The sequence below is a fragment of the Leguminivora glycinivorella genome, chromosome 26, assembly GCF_023078275.1.
Source record: "Leguminivora glycinivorella isolate SPB_JAAS2020 chromosome 26, LegGlyc_1.1, whole genome shotgun sequence".
NCBI classification, from domain to species: domain Eukaryota; kingdom Metazoa; phylum Arthropoda; class Insecta; order Lepidoptera; family Tortricidae; genus Leguminivora; species Leguminivora glycinivorella.
Genome location: NC_062996.1, coordinates 9,435,763 through 9,455,114, shown reverse-complemented (window position 1 = coordinate 9,455,114; position 19,352 = coordinate 9,435,763). Strand labels below are relative to the sequence as shown.

Genomic DNA, 19,352 nt, shown 5'->3' with positions numbered 1-19,352 from the left:
ACATAAAAATTTCCAAATCAAAAAAAAGTGGGGTGGACAACTCTGAAAACAGACGCACGAGCTTTAAAATACCTATATCAATTACTAACATAATAATTGATAATGAACTAGAAAAATGTGAAACTTCCTCAAACTAAAACATTATATTCGACACCGACAAATCCGATATAGCTTCTAGAGCCAATTCCTAACGTATATTAAACCTCGAATCAGGCTACACCCCACAAAGGACATAATATGTCGGTCGCCGCTGGATCAGGTCTGATATTATCAGACCTGATCCAGCGGCGAGGTCAGTCGCACAGGATCTCGCAAACATGTTCGTCGTCTTAATGTGTTTGTGTTTGTTTGTGGGACATGGACTCGCTCAAGGTACCTACTTGTTTTTAAAATGTTTAGTTTTGATAAGTATAAATTATAAATTTAAATAGATATCATACACGAAAGAAAAAAATGACAGGGCCCACTGGTGGCCGAGCCGGGAATCGAACCCGGGTCTTCAGCTTACGCGGCTAATATAGGACCTAATAAATAGGCCCTGTCGTTTTTTCTTTCGTGTATGATATCTATTTAAATTTATTATTTATGTATAGTAGTGTGACTACTTGAAAAAAGAACAAATCGAAAAATATTCAATAAAATAATTTGATTTGTTCCCTAGTTGTAAGTATACATTAATTAAATGATGGATAGATAAAGAATTTACTTAGACGTATTGAGATAAAATATTGATTCAAAATACAGGAAAAATAATAAAGAACTCAAGTTACAAAACACGAGTTATTTATAGTGCTCGGAAAATTTTAAAAATAACTTATGAACATATACACACCTACCTTAGGCATCTTCTGGGCGAGCTCACTCCATCGTAGGCCACGTCTTTGCCTTTGGCTAGTCTGTGGCCAAGAGTAAGCCCGTTTATAATTAATAAAAGATAAAAATAAAAAAAATTAAAAAAAATGCGGTGGTTTATACCACGTCGGTGAAATGAAATGAAATATTTATTTTTCCAAGTAGGCATATTACAATGCGCATATGAACGTCAAATAAAGCTACGCCGGCTCTAACCCTACGCCTCAGCCTTGAGAAGATTTCAGTCCCCCGTCAGTTGGGGTATCCACTATGGGACCGGCAAGAAACTCGGCGGGCCACTTCTGGTGGCAAACAGGTATACCGTCCGCCTGATGGAAAGCGGTCACCGTAACCTATGGATGCCTGCAACTCAAGGGGTGTCACATGCGCGTTGCCGACCCATTAGAAACTTGTACACTCCCTTTTGCTGTGTTAAGTACACAGCCAAAAGTGTACAAGTTCCAAGGAGGGTTCGGGTTGCCGATGACTCAAAGGACAATAGAAGGAACAAATTCATTCCGTAGATCCGTCACCAGCAAACCGCACCCTCGTTGAGCTCTGGCAGCCTTACTCAGCGGCAGACAACAACACTATGAGTAGGGTCTAGTGCTATTCGGCTGCGGTCTTCTGCAAGGCGGAGGTACTACCCCAGTTGGGCTCTGCTCTAGATTCGAGCGAGATGATATCCGCTGTGCTGTGACCTACCACACAAAGCGGAATATCATTCGCTATGCCCCACCTCTTACAAATCTTAGTCTTGTCTTATGTATTTCAGGTTTAGGTGACAACTGCAACCACAATGGCGTCCCGGGTATCTGCGTATTGACAAACAGCTGTCCCTCCGTGCTGGCAGACCGATGGAAACTGAGAAATGCGAAGGTACCTAATAGCATAGATTAAATATAACAAGATCATACCATCCCATACATTAAAATGCGACCGCCTAAGACCGCGCTTACACTCCACCACACATAGATGGCGCCACAAAAAAAATGTCTTGTAGCTTTCGATTATACTTGTAGATGGCGTTAAGTGTCACTTTTGACATAGATTTACGGCTCGGAATTGACACTTAATGCCAATCTACAAATAATCGGTGGCAACAAGGCATTTTTTTGTGGCGCCATCTATGTGTGGTGGAGTGTAAGCGCGTTCGTAGGCGGTCGCATTTTAATGTATGGGATGGTATGATCTTGTTATATTTAATTTATGCTAATAAGGAACTCGACTGTACTTATAACCTAACCACAAAATTAAAATTTTGAAAAAACCCCGACATAGTGGATTTTCATGAAACATGGCTAAGAACACTCCCGACTAACTCAGCTTTGAAACAAAAAAAGTCTTTTCACCACACCAACGGATAAAGGCTTTCTTTGCTATTCGGAAACAGATAGCAAAATTGCATTTTATCCACAAGAGTGCAAAGTAATTTCATACAAATTTTAACTTGATGTCTAAAGCTGGGTGTTGGAATTCACGTATAAATGATGAATTTGAATCATAAACGTTAAATAAATTGATTTTTTTTATTTATTTTGATGTTTTACAATTCATATTTTCATAGTCTTGGTGTGGTGAAAAATTTTGTGTTTCACTCGGTGGCAAAGTTTGTTTAACCTTCGTGCTTTGATACCCTCGCAACGCTCAAGATTCCACTTTTTGAACCACTCGCTACGCTCGCGGTTCAATATTGGAATCTTTCGCTTGCTCAGGTATCAATATTGGCACGTGCGGTTAAACAACTACTTTGCCCCCTTGTAAAACAAATAACTATTGCCTTTGGCTAGTCTGTGGTCAAGAGTAAGCCCATGCATAATAAAATAAAAAAGAGCTAAATCTAAATCGGTTCATCCGTTCGGGAGCTACGATGCCACAGACAGACACATAAACAAACAGACAGACAGGCATGTCAAACTTATAACGTTTACTTTAAAAATTAAATATTTTTTATCGTGCACGAAATAAATCATCAGATAATTATAAGATAAACATGAACATAAGTTATTTTTAAATCCAATATATATTTTACTAGCTTTTGCCCGCGGCTTCGCTCGCGTTAGAAAGAGACAAAATGTGGCATATGTCACTCTCCATCCCTTCAACTATCTCCACTTAAAAAATCACGTCAATGGTCGCTCCGTTTTGCCGTGAAAGACGGACAAACAAACAGACACACACACTTTCCCATTTATAATATTAGTATGGATATTATCAGATACAAATACCTCTATATAAAGTAAGATCTGATTTAGTCGGCGTGCGAATTCGCATGCGATTTTAGTTACATTGCGGGCTGTTGAGGGTACATACAATTTAGCACAGCCATCAAATACCGCAATGTAATAAAACTCGTATGCGAGTTCTCGTACTGTCTAAATGGGCCCTACCTAAATCAGTTGACCCTGACGTCACTCAACTCGATTTCATATTAATTCCATATTAGCAAGTCGTTCAAATTCGTTTTGACAGTTCTTAAAAAGAAGCTGATTGACTATTGTCCCGGATTTGTAAGTTCACATTTTTGACACATTTGTTTTGAAGTATGTTGCGATGTGGCTAAGACGTATCGTTTGCCAATACTAACGATTAATTTCGAATTGGTTGAATCGATTAGGCCCTATGTACAAGGAGGCGCTTAATAGTTATTTGTTATACAAGGGGGCAAAGTTGTATTTTAACGCCGAGTGTGGAGTTGAAAAACGAGCAAGTGAAAGTATTCTATAGTTGAACCACGAGCGAAGCGAGTGGTTCGAGAATAGAATCCTGAACTTGCGAGTTTTTTACCACACGAGAAGTAAAATACATTTGCACCCGAGTGTAACACAAAACTTTTCCCCTCACTATAGCGAGCAAACTACAACGCAAAAAATGCGTTTATCACTGCTTCCAGTAGTTCCACAGGTGGTAAATCACCTTATTACTAGATTCACCTACTTTTATAAATTTTAAAGCAGTTAATTTGACTTTATTCAAGGTCAAATTACTTTACCCACTAGTGGATAAAATGCGTTTTTACCCGCTGGTATTAAAGGACAAAACACGTGTTTCCGAGCTAGTGAGGGGAAAACAAATATACGATTTCTATCAACTTACTGAAATGTCATTTGAATCGAAATGACAGACTGCCACAGCCCTAGTTTAAAAATAAAAATGAATGATAAATATCATAATAAGTAAATCCTGCGTGATAAATTAATATCGTAAAATACTCACTAACGAAGATCCGCAAAAATGTAACATGTGCTAGATTATGTTTAAAGTAAGCGAAATACTGTTTTTAAGTACTTGATTTTTTAAAATATTATTACATGATTTTATTTAAAATTTCATTAGGTTGCGCGAGTTTACGTATTGTTATTTTACGTTTTAAGTTAGGTACTTTCGTATACAGTCTGAAAAAAAATGGGCTCATAATCCTTGTGTTATCTAGGCATTCGCCACGGCTCATCGGAGCCTGGGGTCCGCTTTGACAACTACTCCCAAGATTTGGCGAAGGTACTAGTTTTACGCTGAGTCCCATAGTAAGCTCAAGAAGGCTTGTGTTGTGTAGTAGCACACATCGGGCACTGGCGGTCAAATACATGAAAGAGGCGCGTTCGTAGCACAAGCACACAGGGGGGAGGGGCACTTTTACCGGGGAGCGGGAGTGGCCATACTGTACGGTAGTAGGTACTCTTTATCATACTGTGGTATTAGTAGACTGGAAGGCAAAAATGGCGTCATTAATTTTTTTAAATCCTAAAACATTAAAACCAAACTTATCAAAAACGAAAAAAAAACTAATCGAACTGGTTATACGAATAAAATCCACTAAAAACACATAAAACTAGTTTTTAATCAGTTTATAAATTGGTTATTATTTTTATGCGTTAAATTATTTGACATTCTGTTTTTTTTTCGGTGTTTTTTAAAATAATATTGGGATAGGTTTGAAAATGGACAAGTCTGAGTTGGACTCGGCTAGAGAAGGTTCAGTTACTAACGATTAACGATTTTAAACATTAACGATTTTACATGTCAAATTTTGTATTTATAGGACTTCCAGGTCAGCAGGGATTACTAAATTAATATTCGCCCATTGAGTGTCAAAATAAACATATTTGGGGGGCAGACGCGCCCACACAAAGTTATTTGTTATACAAGGGGGCAAAGTTGTATTTTAACACCGAGTGTGGAATTGAAAAACGAGCAAGTGAAAGGATTCTATAGTTGAACCATGAGCGAAGCGAGTGGTTCAAGAATAGAATCCTGAACTTGCGAGTTTTTTAACACACGAGAAGTAAAATACATTTGCACCCGAGTGTAACACAAAACTTTTCCCCTCATTATAGCGAGGAAACTACAACGCAAAAAATGCGTTTGTCATTGCTTCCAGTATTTCCACAGGTGGTAAATCATCTTTATTACTAGATTCACCTACTTTTATCAATTTTAAAGCAGTTAATTTGACTTTATTCAAGGTCAAATTACTTTACCCACTAGTGGATAAAATGCGTTTTTACCCGCTGGTATTAAAGGACAAAACACGTGTTTCCGAGCTAGTGAGAGGAAAAATATTTTATGCAGTGAACGAAATAAAGCACCACATAATTAGAAGAAAAATATGGACAGTAGTTATGTTTGAACATAATTTCTACATATTTAATAAGCCAAAGAGAAAGATACAAAGTACCTAAATGAATTGACCGTGACGTCACTCCTCAGTATTTCATAGTAATTCCATATTAGCAAATCGTTTTGACAGTTCTTAAAAAGAAGCTGATTTGACTAGTAGGAAACTAACCTATTATTTTCCAAGGCCTTAAGAAATGTATTGTTTGTCATTCGTTTCCAGCGATGCGGATTTCGAGGTCATGAAGCCATAATATGCTGCACAGATCGGAATGTTGGCGGGACAGATGACCGGTTCGTGGCTACCACGCCTTTTATCCGGTAAATAAACTGATAAATACATAGTAAATACGTCTTACCGGTAATACATATGTACTGTTTGATAAATACATACCTGTTGCTTATATGCCATTTCCGCAAACTTCTCTTGTCAGTCCTGCGCGCTGCGGTAGACTATGTCGGTCTAGCATCGGTCTAATAAAAGTCATCAGAAAAGGTGCTCCTCGAATATTACACTATAAATCGTCTGCAACAGACGTTAAGGCCAATGATGATGATTGCCTATAGATAGTTGGGCTATGTTTTTCAAAATTGACCAGACTTTTTTTGTAACATGGGTATTTTTTACGCGATTAATACTCAGAATCGCGAGCTCTTTCGATCCTGATATAGGAGGAAAAAAATGTCCCAAGATTTCCATACATTTTTTCGAACCTTCCATTCCGTTACCGCCATACAAAATGTATGAAAAAATGGTAACGGAATGGGTAAAGAAAACTTGGGTCACTTTTTTTTTCTCCTACTAGAATTAAAAAAACTCGCGATTCTGAGTGGAAAGTTGGAAACCACATAAAAATTTCAAAATTCAAAAATAGTGGGGTGAACAACTTTGAAAAAAAAAATGGCCCAGGGGGCCGATTTTTGAGTCTCACGGCGTTCGAATTCAGAAAATTGTCACTGAAAATAATAGGCAATTCACCGTTTTCAACCGGTATTTTAGTGACAGTGAGACTCAAAAATCGGCCCCCAGTTACGAGTATAATACTTCTAATAGCGCGGGTTCATAGGTCAAACTATGATGTAATAATAATGTTGTGCACAGATTATATGAAATACACAACACAGCGTTCAGCTCTAACGCCGTGTCTTGCGTGGGCGACGGTCGCGCGACCGTCGCCGTCGCGTCTCATCGCATCGTCTACTTCCATATCGATAAGGTTTGATTCCGCATGCGTCGCATCGCCGTCGCGCGACCATCGCGCGACCGTCGCCCACGCAAGCCACAGCGTAACTCCTGAGGCGGTATTGCTCTTGCTCTATCTTAGATGTAGCTTTTTATGACGTCCAATATTGTCAGGGCGAGTCAGCTTTTGACGACAGTAAAATTGAACACAGGTTCATTCTAAACCAGTCGTCCATTTCTCAAAGCTGAAAGTTACAAGTTACAAGTCTCTTTTCAACTTGTCATATTAGACAGTGACTGCTAGGTTTACACGGGCTCAGTATTTGTCAATAATATTAGCGATTAGGGGCTTGTCAGCAAAGTGACAAGTGGCAAGTAGCCGTCTACTCAGAGAATAGTATTAGTTACAAGATATTGCCATGGTAACGAATTAAACTAATCACTGGAGTAGTTGAACTTCACTTGTCAGTAATGTTTACACCACTTGAAATGTGACATTTTTTTGCCGGAGATACTTGTCGCTTAGTAAATAGAACTGACTTCATTCACTTGCACTCACAGTTGCACTAATGCTAAGCACTTGTACAATGTGTTTACACGCATGTGACAAGTATTAGTGACACGCACTAAGCAATAGCTACTAAGCCCGTGTAAAGCCAGCATACCACTTGTAGTAAATTGTAACTTGCAGCTTCGAGAAATGGGCCATAAGTTCAGTAATTTTATGAAGATTCTTCAACTCACAATACGGTTCTTACACCCAATGGGGTGCTACTTCTGCGTGCGTCCCATGACACAAGCAAGAGCAGCATCCGCACTTCAGTCCTCAACTGTGCGTTTCTCTGCATACTTCCTGGGGCCCATTTCTCAAAATTGAAAGTTACAAATTACAAGTGGAAGTCGCTTTCCAACTTGTCATACGTGGCATTGCAACCACTTGTAAAATGTAACTTGTAGCTTCGAGAAATGGGCCCCTGCCCTTCTATATTAGCTAACCTGTAGAATGAAGTGCCGCCTTGGGTGCCCTTGTGTTCCCGGACTGATTCGATCATCAAGAAAAGGGCGTAATCTTTAAAGGCATTTCCATTCGGTCTTGCAAGACCATGAGAGGTGGTAATAGGCCAGGTGGTAATTACCAGAAGGCCATTCGTATGTACATTTCTCTCTTAGCCTTCGGAGAGATGTTGGCTCTCTGTGCTTGTTCTACCGTCTGTACAACGGGGAATGTTTTTTTTTTTTTTTTATACTACGTCGGTGGCAAACAAGCATACGGTCCGCCTGATGGAAAGCGGTCACCGTAACCTATGAACGCATACAACGCAAACAGTGTCACATGCGCGTTGCCACCCCATTAGAAACTTGTACATTCCCTTTTGCTGTGTTAAGTACACAGCAAAAAGGAGTGTACAAGTTCCAAGGAGGGTTCGGGTTGCCGACGACTCTAAAGGACAATATACGGAACAAGTTAGTTCCGTAAGTCCTCCCGTCATCAGCACACCGCACCCTCGTTGAGCTCTGGCAGCCTTACTCACCGGCAGGAACACAACACTATGAGTAGGGTCTAGTGCTATTTGGCTGCGGTCTTCTGTAAGGCGGAGGTACTACCCCAGTTGGGCTCTGCTCTAGATTCGAGCGAGACGATATCCGCTGTGCTGTGAAATGTTCTGATGAACTCTTTGACTTGATGCCACCGTCGCCGTCGCGCTTCTATCACCGCACCTCCCGCCAAAGAAACAAAGTGCATCCTCACTTTCTCGACACGTGGCAAACCAAGAACAAACGGGCCTCCCGCTCGTTTTCGACAGAGTGCAAGCTGTCGATTGAGCTACCTTCTGAGGTGTTTTCCTTGCGCTATGACATGGAATTCTTAAAGAAGCATGTATTTAAAGTTCTCAAAGATCGGCAACGCATAAGTGGCTCCCCTGATGTTGCTTATGTCCATGGGCAGCGATGACTGCTTCCCATCGGGAGACTGTCATATAGAAGTATGTCATAAAGAATCATCGTGTTGACAGGTCCACAACCACAGAGTATACACCACCCATCGCTGACTACAAGGAGCTGATTCCTGGAGCTATTGGTGATGGCAAATGCGCTCCCGTGCCTGCAAAAAATACTGCTGCTAAAACTGGGAAGAAGGCTTTTGACAGTAAGTGTTTCTATATTCTTCTATTTAACATTATCCGGAAATTATGCCGTGGCTCACGAGAGATCCGCTTTGGGATTTTTTTCCAATAATAGTCCTAGACACTAGTTTTCACGAAACGACTGCCATATTGACACTGCCATTACACCTTCCAACCCAGAGGGTGACTAGGCCCTATTAAACCCATACAAAAAAGTATACCCTTGAGATGTATCTGTGGGTATTTTAGGGATAAAACTAGATGGCGCTGTTTCCCAGCCTGGAAGGGCAAAAATCATTATAATTATTTTCCCCAAATATTTTTGCGTGTTCTTATGTTTTATAAGAACAAATGACATATTTCCTTATTTTTAACCGACTTCAAAAAAGGAGGAGGTTCTCAATTCGACTGAATGAATGAATATCATAATATTATATCACGTCAATGCACATTTCGAAAAAAATAAATTTGTAGGCCTCATCATATTTGTAGGCGTTCTTGTATGTGATTTGTATTTCTTCTGTCTGTTACCCTCCGTGAATCTTTCTCACTTTATGGTCTCATCGGAAGATCAGCGCTGGAAGTCACCAGCAACACGCTGAGATGAGGCCATTTCGTGGCACTTCATTACTTTCTGTCTTGTTGTTATTATGTGTATTTTGTCTTGCCTGTGTTCACGAATAAATGTTTATTCTATTCTATTCTATCAGTGTAGTAATAGGTGGTGCTAAAAAACGGAGGTACGATTCTTAGTATGCCTTTATAAATTGGTGATTTGTTTTTTCAGAGTGCATTGAATACCAAGAGCAGCTAGTCTACCCTTGTGAGCGCGGCGTGGACTACACAGGCAAGAAAAGTAGAGGCAACTACTGCTCCCACAACGCGGATGAGCTGATCGTTGGAGGAATAGACGCTAAACGCGACGAGTTCCCACACATGGTGAGTGACAGAGATGACACTACTTCTCAGTTGAGAGTGACAGAGATGGTGCTACTGCCGTGCTGAAGAAGCAGATGGAACTACTGCTCCTACAACGCGAGTTGATCGTTGGAGGAATAGACGCTTAGCGTGACGAGTTCCCATGGTGAGTGACAGAGATGACACTACTTCCCAGTTGAGAGTTATAGAGATGGTGCTATTGCCCAGCTGAAGAGTAGAGGGAACTACTGGGTGGCTAGCCGAATGGCACAATCGCTCACGAAACGCTCACGAAACGAAGCGCTAGTAGTTATCTATCTCTATCGCGCTTGCGTATTGGCGCGACAGAGCCAGCGGCGTATCGCTTTCGTTTGGCGTCGGAGAAATGCCATTCGGCTACGGGGCCTGCTCCTACAACGCGAGTTGATCGTTGGAGGAATAGACGCTAAACGCGACGAGTTCCCACACATGGTGAGTGACAGAGATGACACTACTGCCCAAATTTCTGCTAGGCAATACTAAGCCAAAAGAAAACTAACTTTACATTAGGTACTTAACTAGTAATCAATTTTAGGCAAGCCTGTGGGAGGTGGGAGTCGGCTTGTATGGATCAGCCGCTGCTGATAAATACATACTTATATACATAGAAAACATCCATGACTCAGGAACAAATGTTGATGTTCATCACACAAATAAATGCCCTTACCGGGATTCGAACGCGGGCTTAGCAGGCAGGGTCACTACGCGCTAGGCCAGACCGGTCGTCTTATATTATTAATACTTGCAAATAAAAATTGGCCTGAATACTGTTCGTTAGATTAGGCTTTAAACCAAGGATTGGGGTTTAAACCAAGAACAAACGGGCCTCCCGCTCGTTTTTGCCCAGAACGTGCAAGTTGTGGAATGAGCTACCTTCTGAGGTGTTTCCCTTGCGCTATGACATGGGGTTCTTCAAGAAGCAGGTATTTAGGGTTCTCAAAGGTCGGCAACGCATAAGTGGCTCCCCTGATGTTGCTTATGTCCATGGGCGGCGATGACTGCTTACCATCAGGCGGCTCGTCTGCTCGTTTGCTGCCTATTTCATAAAAAAAAAAAGGCTATCCCCGCAGCCAAGTGGCGTAATTGCATTTTTCCCGTCCTCAACAAAAAAGAAGCAGCATTGCCCCATAGTAGATCAACAGTAGATCATCATTTATACTTCACGCTGAGCAAATATCGGCCAGCCCTTTTGTCACCAAAAGAATCTAAAAGGCGCTTAGATAATCCTCATAGTTTCCTCACCAATTTAAGTTTCACAACGCACAGGTAGACTGATCTTTGAAAGTAAACACGAAAGAAAAAGATTCATTACTTTCATTTTCTTCAACTGCTTATCACTTTTGACAGAGTGGTCGTGGTGATCCTGAGATTCCTGAGTTCTGAGTCAGTGGGTTAACAATTTTCCGCCATTTTACCCTGACGGCGGCCCTGCGAGTGCCCACATGTAATGGTAATGGTGCCGCCAAGAAGTGGAATGCCCTGCCTGAGTCTGTGTTTCCGCATGAGTACAATCCAGGTCTCTTCAAAGCAAGAGTAAATAGGTATCTCATAGGTAGGCGTGCTCTACCGTAGACCGCATCATCACTTACCATCATGTGTGATCGTGGTCAAGCGTCTACCTATCTATTCATACTAAAAAAAACAGTTTTGTGCTAACGTAGGTATTATTTGCGTGATTACAGGCGTTGCTGAGTTATGGGGACGGTTCGTTCACATCGACAGTATGCGGTGGAACTATCATCAGCGAGAACTTTATTCTAACAGCTGGACATTGCACTTCTGCACCTAAAATGTGAGTGTGCGTGCCTTATTCAGATATCGTGGGTATGTTCTAGTAAAATCGATAACCACTGTGCCTACGCTAAGAATTATATCAAAAGGAAGTTTTAAGGATTTGCTATAACAATTGATGAGTTATAGCAACTATGGAAACGGATTAAATCGCGTATAATGAATAAAAATTCATTATACGCGATTTAATCCGTTTCCATAGTTTTATTTCATGTGTACCTAACTATCGCGGTAACCGAAGACAATATTATGAGTTATAGCAAGTTATAATTAGTAAAGTTATTATTTATCTGTAGCTACTTTTCCAAAAGATAAGATTATCGTTAATGAAAAATCCTCTGTATTATGTTTAGGCAATTATTTTTCATTCGATTTATTGTTATTAAATAAATCAAGTACTGTACTAATGTGTAGCCTTGGTAAGATCAGTTTTATTTACCTGATATAAATTACAGTCACAAATTAACTCCAGAGAATGAATTATGAAAGGAGTTTTTGGTCTGGGGCCATAATGTCAAAACTGGGGCAATAAAATTGGGGGCATAAACAAAAACCGGCCAAGAGCGTGTAGGGGCAACGCTGAGTGTAGGGTTCCGTAGTTTTCCGTATTTTTCTCAAAAACTACTGAACCTATCAAGTTCAAAACAATTTTCCTAAAAACTCTTTATAAAATTCTACTTTTGTGATTTTTTTCATATTTTTTAAACATATGGTTCAAAAGTTAGAGGGGTGGGGGGGGGGGGCACAATTTTTTTTTCCTTTAGGAGCGATATTATTTCCGAAAATATTAATATTATCAAAAAACGATTTTAGTAAACCCTTATTCATTTTTAAATACCTATCGAACAATATATCACACGTCGGGGTTGGAATGAAAAAAAATCAGTCCCCACTTTACATGTAAGGGGGGGGGGGGTACACTTTGTCGGCGTGATTTTTTTATTTTTATTTTTATTTTCTTTATTGGAGAAATAAACAGGAATAAATGTACATAAAACATAACATTCGAGTGGGTATAGGTAAACATACATCTACCCCTTAAAAGTTCTCACTAAAACATATGGGTTATAAAATACTTAACACTACACTAACATTAACAGTAGGTGTTCTAAACTAAAATTAAATTTAAATCATGCTTAGTTTGAATGACGAAGTTTATATTGGTATCAGTAGGGTACTTTCCTGATCTTAAAATAAAATAATTTTCATCATGCACGAAATACAGAACCAGAAAATTATAAGAGAAGAAAAAGTAGTTAAATTTTAAGGTCAATATCTATTTAGTTTTATAAAGGAAATAGGTTGACCGTGACTTCATTACATCAAATTTTGTGTGTGTGTGGATTGAGTGAGCACCCTCCGAAAATAAAAAAAAATACGCTGATCATTCAGTAAAAGTTCCAAAACAATTGCAAAACGAATCTCTGAATCTGCAAAAAGACAAATCAAAAGATACAGCCACCAACATGCGCCCACTCAGCTCTCACAAACCACCAACGAAAACAGCGAATACATTCATCCAACATATAACATTTATATACCAACATTTAGCAAAAAATAGGCCAACCCACCTCCATAAACACTAGATCACCCAGTGACGCATTAAATTTCTCACAAATAGTCTCCTATGCTCACCCAATCCACACACCCTTGAAAAGCCGAATTTCGATGAAAAACATAAGATTCAGACCGCTACCACATGTGTATAGTTTAGTAAAAGCGAAATGGGAATTCGTAAAATACAAAACGAACCACTAACGTGTCAGGTCTTTTCACAATAAATGTTTGCAAGTGCCCACTCAGTCCACACGCTCCGAGAAAGTTAAAAATGTAAATATCCCACGATTTGTAGCACCCAAGACACTCGAAAGCACTTCAACATTTAGTAAAAATTTCTACCAAATATCCACCATCCAATATTTTATACTCGTTGTCTGGCCTCAAAGATACGATTGATATACATATTGGTACCAAATTTCAGCTTTCTAGTGCTAACGGTTACTGAGATTATCCGCGGACGGACGGACATGGCGAAACTATAAGGATTCCTAGTTGACTACGGAACCCTAAAAACTGAGACTGTACAGGGACTCTTCAGGGAGCGACCCACAAATCGAAAAACACTATGTTAACATTGATTTTGCTAAAATATGGATTGCTTTAATATTTTTCAGTGGAAAAGTATCAACGGTGAAGGTAGGGCTTCTCCGTATGACGGAAGATGTACCTGCGCGTCGCATACATCGTGTCAAGAATATAATCAAGCATCCGCAATACAAGCCACCTTCGAAGTACAACGACATCGCTCTGTTGGAGGTTGAACCACCGTGAGTTGTTTTCTCTTTAGTATGAATATGTAGGTAGACGTTTGAACACGACGGTTTCTCTCGTTATAATCATTAATTCTCGTTATAATTCATTAATCTCGTTATAATAAATGTTGCAAAATAAAAAACTCTGTAACGACTGTAACTATAAACTAACTCATTAACTTAACTATAAGATAAAAAGATGTACCTAACTCACTAATTGGGCCTAGCAATATACTAGTCTGTTTAGTTAATAAGAATTATTTATTATTGGAGTGACATGTAAAATTACTTATAATTTTATCAATAAAAATCTCATTTCTCATTTCATTTCTCAATGATAAATGACATAATAAGTAAATCCTGCGTGATAAATTAATATCGTAAAATACTCACTAACGAAGATCCGCAAAATGTAACATGTGCTAGATTATGTTTAAAGTAAGCGAAATATTGTTTTTAAGTACTTGATTTTTTAAATAAGGCCTAATCGATTCCATTAATTCGAAATTAATCGTTAGATTTGGCAAACGATACGTCTTAGCCACATCGCAACATACTTCAAAACAAATGTGTCAAAAATGTGAACTTACAAATTCGGGAAGTCACACACTGGTATTTATTATAAACTCAAGAAATTCCATAAAAATCAAACTTACAGCTTTGTCATAATTTATGTGCGAAAAACTTGAAAAACAATATCACGAATTTTCCATAATAATTTTCCATTCGCAATTTAGGAAACTTCTCTTCCATGAAATGAAATGAAATATTTATTTTCCAAGTAGGCGTATTACAATGCGCTTATGAACGTCAAATAAAACTACGCCGGCTCTAACCCTACGCCTCAGCCTCGAGAAAATTTCAGTCCCCCCTCAGTTGGAGGGGGGTATCCACTATGGGACCGGCAAGAAACTCGGCGGGCCACTTCTTTTCAAAACATTACATCTTATAATTAACATGCATTAAAAAGAACAAGATACAATTTAATAAGCAAAAGTACCTATTCATAAAAAAAAATTAACAGACTAAGTACTTACTCTATGGAAATTAATTTCAATAAATTATACATGCACTGCTATGCTGTCCTTATATTTGTGTTTTATCTAAATTCCAGGATAAATCTAGGCCCCAACGCGATACCAGCTTGCCTGGACATTGGAGAAGTTGTGGATGACTCACGCGCCTCTGCCACGGGCTGGGGACATAACAAGAGTTTGGGAGAAGTCCTTGATGTCCTGCAGAAGGTCTGTGGGTTTACCATGAAGTACTAAAGGGGTTCAGTTTAGGTTGAGAGAAAGGAACACATCTATACCAGTTCTATAGCCCCGTCTTTCTCTTTCAACCAAACGGTCTCAGTACTTCATGGTAACCCCCCTGTTCTTATCTGCCTTAAGCATTTCTAAATTTTTATGAGGTTTTCTCGCATTGACTGTTTATTTCGTCTGAGACGATAGGATTTTTTTTAATAGTAGTAAGTCACTTGTGCACAACAGGTTTAAACACAATTGACAGGAATAGAAGTACAAATGCGAGCTTACTCCTATAAGGGATCTCTTCCAGCTTACCTTAGAGTAGACGGCTAATTTGTAGATGATTATTATTACCACACCAAACCACCATACCACTTTGCAACACTTTGCGGCCAGTTGGGATTTTAACTCATGCCCTTTGGTTTAAAAACTGCACCAGTGAGTCAATCGTGTCGAATTCGAATTAAATATGTATCAAATTCACACGCCATCTATAATGGCACGAACTATCCCGAAAGTAGAGAAACAATATTGGGTCTAATTTCAGGTAACACTGCAAAAATTCACCCCACAAGAGTGCACAGAAAAGTTTCGAAACGTCCGGCATCTTACTCAAGGTTACCACGAACCCACGCAGATCTGCTACGGAGACCATGAGGAGAAGAAGGACACCTGTCAGGTAATACAACCCGGTTTTATTACAAGCTTTTATTCAACTTGCCTTGTTAGTATGTTAGTTTGGGCATAGATAGTGGAATTCCTTGCCGGCGGCTATATTTCCGAGCTCATATAACCCGGCAACCTTCAAATCAAGAGTGAACAGGCATCTTCTGGGCGAGCTCACTCCATCGTAGGCCACGTCTTTGCCTTTGGCTAGTCTGTGGTCAAGAGTAAGCCCATTTATAATTAAAAAAAAAAAAAAAGATTAAATATAAGAAAATAATACCATCCCATACATTAAAATGCGACCGCCTAAGAACGCGCATACACCACACATAGATGGAAGCCTGATGGTATGGAAGATACCTTTCGCGACGTTTCGTTTTCGTTGCCCGTCGTAGAAATGCCATTTGGCTACGGGGTCAGCAATTCAGTGTATAGACCACATGGTCTTCATCTCGTTTAATTTTTTGAAGCGATCAACTGACAGCGTTAAACGCTTAACGCTCAGTGTTGCCAACTCCAATTTTGAAAAAAATGCTAGACTGATGCCAGTAATATGACAATTTTTGAAGTGAAAATCTTGAACTTGCTGCATTTTATGAGTTTATGTCTGTTTTTTAGCAATTAGAAACACGCTAAAACGTGACAGTCACTTCACAGATTGTTTTTAAGGTTACGAAGTTTCACTTCTTCCGCGCGGAGGGACTCCACGCACTATTTTTTTTATTTTCCAGGGAGACAGCGGCGGCCCTCTCCAAATCAACAACCCCCGTATCCACTGCATGTACACCGTTATTGGTGTGACCTCATTCGGGAAATACTGCGGACAAGTCGGCAGGCCCGGCATGTATACCCGGGTCTCCCATTACACTAAATGGATCGAGAACGTTGTGTGGCCTTGAATAAAATAATATTGAATTGAACATTTTTGTTTCTCTACTTCCATATACTACATACATACATACATACAATCACGCCTGCATCCCATAAAGGGGTAGGCAGAGCACACGAAATTACTAAAGCTTCAGTGCCACTCTTGGCAAGTAAGGGGTTGAAAGAAAATGAAACTGTGACATTGCAGTGACAGGTTGCCAGCCTCTCGCCTACGCCACAATTTACCCCCATATCCCACAGTCGCCTTCTACGACACCCACGGGAAGAAAGGGGGTGGTGAAATTCTTAACCCGTCACCACACAGGCATACTGTTACTGTGTGTGTTCCATATACTGTTATTCGTTATTACAGGGTCGTGCATAGATGTTTAAAATCCTATATAAAAGATCTCAGGATAAGTCTATAGTCGATGCCCTAAAAACGCATTTTTATCAGTGTGTAATTTGGATTTTAACGTACTACGTTACATTGCTACCAACTCACTTTCTCGTATTGTCTATAACGACTGAGACAAAAGTTTTGTTAGTTTGTAGATGCCCTTATGATTATACCACAGCAAACCATACAAATTAATGGAAGAAGTAAACTTTTAAGTCACACTTTGCGGCCAGTTGGGATTTTACTTAATGCATTTCGGCCTGAAAGCGGCACCATCTGTAGAGATCGTTTCATAGACGCATGCCTCGGTTTGTATATTATACAGTCAACCAATTACAATCCTAGGCCACTCTAGAACCCTATCCTAGTGACACCGTGCTTTATTTGCTATAGATGTCAGTTTGACTTTTACTGTGAAAGGGTTCTACAGTGGCCTAGGATTCAGATTGGTTGACTGCACACCATTATTGGTGTGTCGTCATTCGGAAAGTACTGCGGAGCATTTCTTTTTTTTTTGCCACTTTTATATTTTGTGATATTTTTGAAAAAAAAATATGCTATTTCTACTCAGAATTACTAGCTTTTTCAATCCTAGTAGTTAAAAAAATTGTCCTATACGATTTTTTCTTATTTTGTTACCATTTTCCGTACATGTTTTATGGGGTAACAAAAGAGGAAAGTAACAAAAATGTATGGAAATTCTGGGACACTTTTTTTCTCCCAGTGAGATTGAAAGTACTCGTGATTCTGAGTACAATTGACCTAAAATTCCCTAAAACAATCAAAATTTTTTTATTGGCAAAAAAAAAAGAAATGCTCTGCCAACAAGTCCCCTACTACACTAGATAGATCGAAAGCGTTGTGTCACCTTGAATAATAAACTATATTGAAATATTAAGTGTTTTTTTTATCCCTCCTATTCAGAAATCCCGCATAAGGGACCGCCCCCACTCAACAGACGCATGTCCTGAGGCGCGGAACGGACGTCCGCGCCACGCCGCATGAATGTAATTTAAAAAACGTCTCCTACATTTTGTATAGGAAGGACGCGCAAGGGACGCTTGGCGCGCGCCGCGTCGCCTGGGGGCACGTCATACGTCTTTCCTATACAAAATGTACTGAAGAGACGTTTTTTAAATTACATTCAGGCGGAGTGGTGACGGCGTCCGTTCCGCGCCTCAGGACATGCGTCTCTTGAGTGGGGACGGTCCCTTATAGACCCATTTTCACACCTAGGACAGTTGGCGATCAAATATATGAAAGAAGCGCCTACGCACACAGTCTAAACACAGAATATAATAATAGTTGGTCTAACTCACGGGGTGTCACATGCGCACTCAAGGGGTGTCATATGCGTGTTGCCGACCCATTAGAAACTTGTACACTCCTTTTTAGGGTTCCGTAGCTCAAACAGGAAAAACGGAACCCTTATATAGGATCATTCGTGGTGCGTCTGTCTGTCCGTCTGTTACAACCAATTTTCTCCGAAACTACTGAACCGATTAACTTGAAATATGGCACACATATGTAAACCTATAACCCAAAGACGGGCATGTAATTCAAATTAAGAAAATTTAATTATAGAGGCCACTTTTGGGGGGTGAAAGTGAAAATTAAAAATCAAAGTTTCTAGAACTATATTGTGTTACATATCAAATGAAAGAGGTTTTTATAAGTATTTCAAAAATATTTTTTTAATAATTTTTAGTAAGGTGATTTTCAAGTTATTTAAGAAAATAGGCAAAAAATGACCATTCGCCCCTTATCTCCGAAGTTACTAAGCGTAAAATTTTCAAAAAAATACACGAGATAGTTTTCCATCTATAGATTACAGCAGGAAAACCTATTAGAAATATACAGTAAAGCGTAAGTCGGACTTAAAAGAAAAAAACTAAAATTACGAATTTCACTCACTGCCGCTGCAAGGAGTTACCAAATCTCTTGAAATTGTGTGAACGCGTTTGAATATTACATATAAACATTTCTGGTTCGTTTTGTTCAAAATATCGATTATTCGCAAAAATGACTTAAGTTCCTACTAAAAAGGAGGCGCTCAAGCCCTTCTTGTACTGTACGGAACCCTTATAACGCGAGTAGGTACAACTCGCACTTGGCCGGTTTTTTTTAAGGACCCCATACTGTATTTCATCGGGAATATTCGGCAAGGTCCTAATTGATTTAGATATACTCCGGTCTTTTGACCTTGTAGCCTTTTGGCACATGCACTAGCCTTGAGCACCATATTCATATTCATATTCAAATTTATTGATATTGTACATATACATATATTGTATTGTTATATTATTATATATGTATATATTTGATTTTGTT

The 19,352-nt window shown here is 39.5% G+C and overlaps 1 protein-coding gene across 1 annotated transcript; it reads left to right on the top strand.

The window, feature by feature from the left end:
* The first annotated feature begins 268 nt into the window (after positions 1-268).
* On the top strand, positions 269-16,671 carry LOC125239862 (trypsin-like). Its single transcript, XM_048147585.1, has 10 exons — positions 269-372; positions 1,628-1,731; positions 5,690-5,787; positions 8,665-8,798; positions 9,563-9,714; positions 11,415-11,524; positions 13,698-13,850; positions 14,950-15,079; positions 15,633-15,764; positions 16,483-16,671. Exons 1-10 carry the CDS (start codon positions 318-320, stop codon positions 16,648-16,650), a joined length of 1,236 nt encoding a protein of 411 aa, XP_048003542.1. The 5' UTR covers positions 269-317; the 3' UTR covers positions 16,651-16,671.
* The last annotated feature ends 2,681 nt before the right edge of the window (positions 16,672-19,352 follow it).